The 7600-nt window shown below is 38.8% G+C and overlaps 1 protein-coding gene across 12 annotated transcripts in view; it reads left to right on the top strand.

Moving 5' to 3' along the window:
- Window positions 1-7600, top strand: part of CDC42BPA (CDC42 binding protein kinase alpha) — a 293765-nt gene that overhangs the window by 219955 nt on the left and 66210 nt on the right. For all 12 annotated transcript variants that reach the window (XM_029934874.1, XM_029934879.1, XM_029934875.1 and 9 more), the window contains 3 exons: window positions 4929-5034; window positions 5429-5577; window positions 6766-6857. In XM_029934874.1, the coding sequence (XP_029790734.1) occupies window positions 4929-5034; window positions 5429-5577; window positions 6766-6857 (347 nt within the window). The remainder of the gene's footprint in view (window positions 1-4928; window positions 5035-5428; window positions 5578-6765; window positions 6858-7600) is intronic.

The raw sequence follows: 7600 nt of genomic DNA on the forward strand, positions 1-7600 counted from the left end.
GTCCATGCAAAAGAATGAAACTAGATTACTTTCTTACACAGTACACAAAAATAAATTAAAAATGGATTGAAGACCTAAATGTGAGACCAGAAACCATCGAAATCCTAGAGAAGACTAGCAGTAATTTCTTTGACGTTGGTTATGGTAACTTCTAGATATGTCTCCTGATGTCTGGGAAACAAAAGCAAAAATAAACTACTGAGACTATGTCAAAATAAAAGGCTTCTGCACAGTGAAGGACACAATCAAAACTAAAAGGCAAGCTACAGAACAAGAAAAGATATTTGCAAATGATATATTCTATAAAGGGCTAGTATCCAAAATATATAAAGAACTTCTAAAACAAAATGAATGATCAGTTTTAAAAATGAGCAGAAAACATGAATAGACATTTTTCCAAAGAAGATAATCAGTAGGCCAGTAGACACATGAAAAGATGCTAGGCATCACTGATCATCAAGGAAATACAAATCAAAACCACAGCAAGATACCATCTCATGCCTGTCAGACTGGCTAAAATCAACAACACATGAAATAGGCATTGGCAAGGATACAGAGAAAAAGCAACCCTTGTGCACTGTTGGGACAAATGCAGACTGGTGCTGCCACTCTGGAAAACAGTATGGAGGTTCTTCAAAAAAGTTAAAAATAGAGCTACCCTACGGTCCTGAAATCGCACTGCCAAAGGATACAACAATCCCTAATTCAAAGGGATATATGCATCCTATGTGTACAGCAGCATTATCAATAATAGCCAAATTATAGAAAGAGCCCTAGTGTCTATGGACTGATGAATGGATAAAGAAGATGCAGTATATCGATATACAGTGGAATATTAACCATAAAACAGAATGAAATCTTGCCATTTGCAATCGATGGATGGAGCCAAAGAGTATTATGCTAAACAAAATAAATTAATCAGAGAAAGATAAATACCACATGATCTCCCTCATATGTGGAATTTAAGAAAGAAAACAAATGAGCAAAGGGAAAGAGAGAGAAAGAAATCATGAAACAGATTCTTAGCTAAATGGTTACGGGGGAGACGGCAATGAGGGGGTAGGTGATGTGGGTGATAGATTAAGGAGGGCATTGTGATGGGCGTTGGCTGTTGTTGGGAAGCAGTGGGTCACTAAACTATACACCTGAAACTAGTATAACACTGTAGGTTTATGAACTAGAATTAAAACTAGAACTTAAAAATATTGAGGTGATGCCAAAATAAGGTTTTGGGAGTTTGTAATATATAGTATTTTAAGTGTTTTCATAAGACAAAGTAACAGTTTTAAAGCAGAACAAGACTGTTGTATGTAAGACCTCATTTAGGTGCGTTTCTGATGGCCTCTTACTCTGAGCCCTTTACCGTTCCTATGAAATATCCCTCTTAGATGAAAGAGTAGCTTTTAGGGCAGGGAGTCCTTTTTGTTCACCACTGTGTGCAGTGGTCACCATTGGCTCATCAGAACACACCCCTCTTTGTCTCAGAAATGATAGAACAAAGAAAGATCTGAGTCATGGTCTAGTCCATAAGAGTGATTTAAAAAAAATTTTTTTTACTTTTTTTATTTATTATTGAGAGACAGAATGAGCATGGGAGTGGCAGAGAGAGGGGCAGACACAGAATCCGAAGCAGGCTCCAGGCTCTGAGCTGTCAGCACAGAGCCTGACGTGGGGCTCAAACTCACAAACTGTGAGATCATGACCTGAGCCGACGTCAGTCGCTTAACCAACTGAGCCACCCAGGTACCCCCATAAGAACGATTTTCTAAAATCCATTCCCTCAATTCTAATGCATCCTTCCGGTCTAAATAGGAGGTAGGATGGTCTGTAAAACCTAATACTTTGCCTTCAGGCAGCTTATACACATAACATGTAAAAGACTAAAAGTGAATGTGACTGGATTTGGAGGTTAGTTGCAGGACTTACATGTAAGTTGCTCTATGTATGATGCTCGACTGACTTTCCTAGAGGGGCTTAGAGGAGAATTACCTCAGATGGGGTGCCAGGAAAGTCAGCGGTGACCCGTTGCACTTGCAATGTGTTTTCTGAAAATCCTGAAGTTAATAAAGAGTCTTATACCTAGGTTGACTGCATGGGAGATTTCATATAAAGCAACTGGAAATAAGACTAGTAAAGTCACCACCACACAGTTACCATGATCACTGGGGAGGAATTTGACCTTTATTGATTTATAAGGAGAGAAAGGTTTTTGCAAGGGATAACGGCATTGACTGGATGATGCATTAGGAGGACAGCTTTCTGGAGTGATGCTCAGGATGAAATAGAGGGGAATTGGGGGGAAATGAACAAATGGAGGAGACATTCTGGGAGAGGAATCTGTGGGACTTAATTATGAATGAAGGGCAAGAGATGACAAAGAATTAGTATTTCTGAAATTCTGAGTTGGAGAGATTAAGGAAACAATGATATCACTGAAGTGGGAAAGCCAGGAGAAGGAACCAACTTTGAGGAAGAGAGTCAATTTTGATTGTTTTGAGACTGGGCTCATCCTAAGACATCTGGGTACAGATTTCCAATGTGCTTTTGGAAAGATTACAGAAAGGTTATGGTTAAACATACACATTTGGGGATTTAATTTCTAGTCAATTGACATTGTTGAGATCTTTCTAAGGAGAAAAGAAAGAAGGATAATAGTGAGGGCAACATATAGAAGACAGAGGACAGCCAGGAAAATATTTTCATAATCAGCAAAGGGTTCCAATAATAAAACTTGTATTTTGCTTTATTTACATTCACTCCTGGTATCTGAAATATTCCTCATTCATTAATGTTCATTTGTGTAAAGTAATAGCATATACTGATTACAACTTAGTATGTTTTAGGTATTCAGTTGGAAATTCACTTGTACAGTGTTCTCATTTAGTTATCCCAATAGTCCTGTGAGGTAGGATTATTATGCCCATTTCACAGGTGGGATAAGAGAGCTAGAGGGGGTAAATGAGAAGTCTTGGAGCTGATGAGCAGTAAGGTAGGATTTGAACCCAGGTTCGTTTCAGAAATCAAGTTCTTAGTCACTCTACCTACCTCCCCAACATTTTAAGGACCGTATTTTATATATCTTTTCTGTCACCAAGTATGACCCTGCTAAATAATACTAATAAGTATTTCTGGATTAATTACAGTAAAGAACTTGGGAGGCGAGGATTAGATATGCCAGAGGAACAAAACAGATTGAAACTGGACTTTTTGTAGTTGAGTTATTTTAATAATCTGTGGTTTCAGCAAAATAGTTGAGTAGAAATCAGACTTCAGAGAGTATTTAGGAGCAAGTGAAGGGTTAAACACTAGAGTAATTACATAGAGGTTGTATCACAACGAGAGGGAGAGGGATTGGGACAGGGACTTTCCTGGATTAGAAAAGGTCCTTACATATTTAAACCTGCTAATGGATGTAATAAAATTGAAAACATACGCTGTGGTAGAGAAGATAATTCTTTGTACATAGCAATAACTGTGGGACTCAGAAGGCATTTAAATAATTGAGCCAAAGAAAAGATGAGGGACTTGCTTCTAAAACGTAAAAAAAAATTTTTTTAAGAAAATAAGCATGAGTCAGCTTATCCAGATGGCCTAGAAGAAAGGGCAAGACAGTGTTGGGCTGAGGGAAGTGCAATTTTAAGGATTTTAGGTTGGAAACAGATAGCAGTGATTTGGGAAGGAATTGTTGTAAGAGACCCAGAGCCTTAAGACAGTTACAAATTTCAGCCAACTTGAATCTTTTCCCTATGATTGTTATTTTATTGACCATTTTAGAAAACAGGATTACCCCGATTTTCACAGAATATTCTACTTTAAACTTTCTAAATGTCCTATACTTCAGTGCATCTAAAAAGGAAATGTTTTGTTTTCATAAGATAAAATGGCAGAATCCAATTAATGAGAAATTTTAATATTCTTAGAAATCATGTAAGTGTATATGTGTTTAATGTTAGATTAAAAGAGCATTTATTCTGTGGTTCGAGGGTAAAGTTTTACCGATTTATCAAGTATAAGGAATTTGAACTTTCCTAAACATGACCAGCTTTAATTTGTAGCTGGTAACTGAACAGTTCAGCAAACCTTTTCCCACATCTTTCAAAAGTGGGAAAAAAGATATTGAAAGATGGTATTTAAGAATATTTTTAAGTTGGGGAAAATGATGGGGCACGTGGGTGAGTTGGTTGAGCATCCAACTTTGGCCCAAGTCATGATCTCATGGTTTTGGGTTTGAGCCTTGTGTTGGGTTCTGTGCTGATAGGTCAGAGCCTGGAGCCTACTTCCAGTTTGTGTCTCCCTCTCTCTGCTTCTTTCTTGCTTGCACACACACACACTCTCTCTCTCTCTCTCTCTCTCTCTCTCTCTCTCTCAAAATGATAAATAAACATTAAGAAATTTTTTAAATACAATTAAATTGGGGAAAATGAGGGATGAGCATTGAGGAGGGCACTTCTTGGGATGAGCTCTGGGTGTTGTATGTAAGCCATGAACCATGGGAATCTACCCCCAGAACCAAGAGCACACTGTATACACCGTGTGTTAGCGAGCTTGACAATTTTTTTTAACTTTTTTTTTTAAATGTCTTATTTATTTTGATACAAAGAGAGACAGAGCATGAGAGGGGGAGGGGCAGAGAGAGAAGGAAACACAGAACCGGAAGCAGGCTCTAGGCTCTCACCTAGCTGTCAGCACAGAGCCTGATGCAGGGCTCGAACCCACGAACGTGAGATCTGACCTGAGCTGAAGTTGGAGGCTTAACCGACTGAGTCACCCAGGCGCCCCGACAATATATTTTTTTAAAAAAGAATATGTTCAAATTGTTACCACTTTCACTTATTTCTTGTAGGATGCTTTACAAACAGCATCTATCTCACCAAAGTTTTTCTGTTTGTTTTACTTTTGTGCTTTGTCCATGTATGTGTTTATTCTAGGGTCAGTGACGAAAAGGACGCACGAGGCTATCTTCAGGCCTTGGCTTCCAAAATGACTGAAGAGTTGGAAGCCTTAAGGAATTCCAGCTTGGGTGCGCGAGCAACAGTGAGTTGTGCTGTTCTACGGGGAGAATTACCTATCGTCTTGGCTGGGTTTGTCTAGGCGATAGATCACTGTGAAGCTTCTCACAAGAAATCAATGAGTCCAAGTCTTGACCACTTTGGGAGATCATAACATCACTGCCTACCTGTCACTTGCAGTGGGTAGCCATTATTGGTAATAACTATGAAAAATAAAAATAAACCCCTCCGCGTGTGAATCCACACTTATTTCTGAGTTTAATGAAAAAGGATATATTGTCACAAGTCATATTTCGGTTTTATTCTGTTAAAGAGAAGGACAGTGCTTTTACATAGTTTCCAAATGAAACTGCCTGACCGAATTTGAATGTTGAAAATAAAATAGGATGGAAGCTAAATACAGTCCTATTATTCGGTAGGACATGCCCTGGAAAATGCGTCGTTTTGCAAAATTGGACATGTCAGCGAGACTGGAGTTGCAGTCAGCCCTGGACGCAGAAATAAGAGCTAAACAGGCCATCCAGGAAGAGCTGAATAAAGTTAAAGCATCTAACATCATCACAGAATGGTATGGTTGGGTAGCAGACTCTACTAGAATAATTTTCAAGTTGGTCTAGAAGTATTGGGGGGGGAAGTTATATGTTTAGTTCCTCCCTATCACTCTATTACCAGAGATCTATTACCAATGAAGGTCCTCTTGATGAAAAATTTAATAATGGTAAAATATATATGAATTAAATTGTTTTTCCTTTTCTTTTATGTATTAAAAAAAGTACATCTTCTCCACAGTCTGAGACAATGACCTGATAAGTACATTCCTTCAATCCTCAGCAGTAGAACAAATTATTCTCTGAATAAATAAATGATAAAATGAAAATCTAAATTAGATGGGATAGCAACATGGTTCAAGAAAAGGTCAGTATCAGTGATACAGAAGAACAATAGAAAGTTCTTATTACAAATCAACATATAGGTAGAAAAGTCCATTTGGTGCTGGAAGGCCAAGTCCCAAAGGCATTCGATCATGGTCCCATAAATTCTGTTTGTAATGGTGTGAAGCCTTAGTGCTTAAACTGTGATCATTCACGATCTGAATCAAGTCTGAGGTCAGGCACCTGGCACCCCAGTTGAATGATAAGCTCCCATTATAATCTATACATAAATTAAGTATGCTCTGCTTAAATGTGCTCGTGTGATGTGGAAAATGAAGAAAAACATTTTCTAGAGCCAGTGAGTTGATTCTGACACAAAGAGTGCCACCCTCCATGTTGTAACTGGACCGAGTGTGAGTCTCTTGCTGGGGACGCGACTCTGAGCAAAACCGAACACTGAAAATGCTCCACTTTCACGGCTCTCTGTGGAAGAGTCGAACAGAATTCTAAATCTAACCTTTAGTTTTGTGACATTTGCAGATTTAATCATTTGGCTCCAGGTCAGCCTCTTCTATAAAAGGCCAGATTCTAGGTATTTTAGGCTTTATGGGACACATCGTCTCTGCCTACTCAGCTCTCCTGTGGTAGAGCAGAAGCAGCCAGGGACTGTCCGTGAATGAATGAGCCTGGCCATGTTCCAGTAAAACCTGATATGCACTGTAGGTGACTGGCTGGATTTGTCTGTTCTGCGGTGGTTTGCACATCCCCAATCTGACGTGACTGACGTGTAACCCAAGAAACTCCAACCACGTACTTACTGCAGGATGGCTCACTAACCAGTGATAAAAATAATGATGTTTTTCCTTTTTTTTCCCTTATTGAAGTAAACTGAAAGACTCAGAGAAGAAGAACTTGGAGCTACTATCAGAAATCGAGCAGCTAATAAAGGACACTGAAGAGCTTAGATTGGAAAAGGGTATGAGTATGTGTTTTGCGTCCCATCAGGGCTTATTCTGTTACAAACACGTTTTAGTACATGTGAATCAGCGTACTGTGTCGGACAGAGAGTTGTTCACATGAGCAACGCTGGCCCTCACCAACAGATATGTGTATGCTCACATCACACACACACACCACATGCGCGTGTGCACTAGACCAGTCTCTGAGGCACATTGTTTACAGACTTCATAGTAACAGAAAAACTCACTTTGCTATCATTTGAATGGTGTTACCTTAGCCATGGACTAGTTCACAAATCATATTTTTACGATTGAAAAAAACTATTACTTTTATAACACACTTTATGCTATGTTCAGATGTTTTGGGGATTCCCTTCCGGGTAGTTGAGGAAACATCGTATGAAGTAACTGGAGATTAATCCAGCATTAAAAGGCAATTCAGCAATGAAGTATTTTGGCATTTTGTTCTTTCCTTCCATGTTTGGTTCTTAACCGGTCCGCCCTAGGGGATTTCTTTGGATTGATTCCCATTTTCTTCAAGGCATTTGCCTGAGCATTAATGTGAACAGTAACTCGGAGTGCGTGGGAGCTCTCTTACAGAGGGACTTAAACTTTCTTTCCATCATGTGGGCATTCCGAATGTGAAGACTTTAAAAAAAAAATTCTGCATTTCCTTTTTTTTTTTAATTTTCTCAATGAAGGGATCCTCCTATAGGCAGTTATTTTTTTTTTTTAAGTAGTTTATTGTCAGTTAGTTTCC

Source organism: Suricata suricatta, chromosome 3 (genome assembly GCF_006229205.1).
Source record: "Suricata suricatta isolate VVHF042 chromosome 3, meerkat_22Aug2017_6uvM2_HiC, whole genome shotgun sequence".
Lineage (NCBI taxonomy): Eukaryota > Metazoa > Chordata > Mammalia > Carnivora > Herpestidae > Suricata > Suricata suricatta.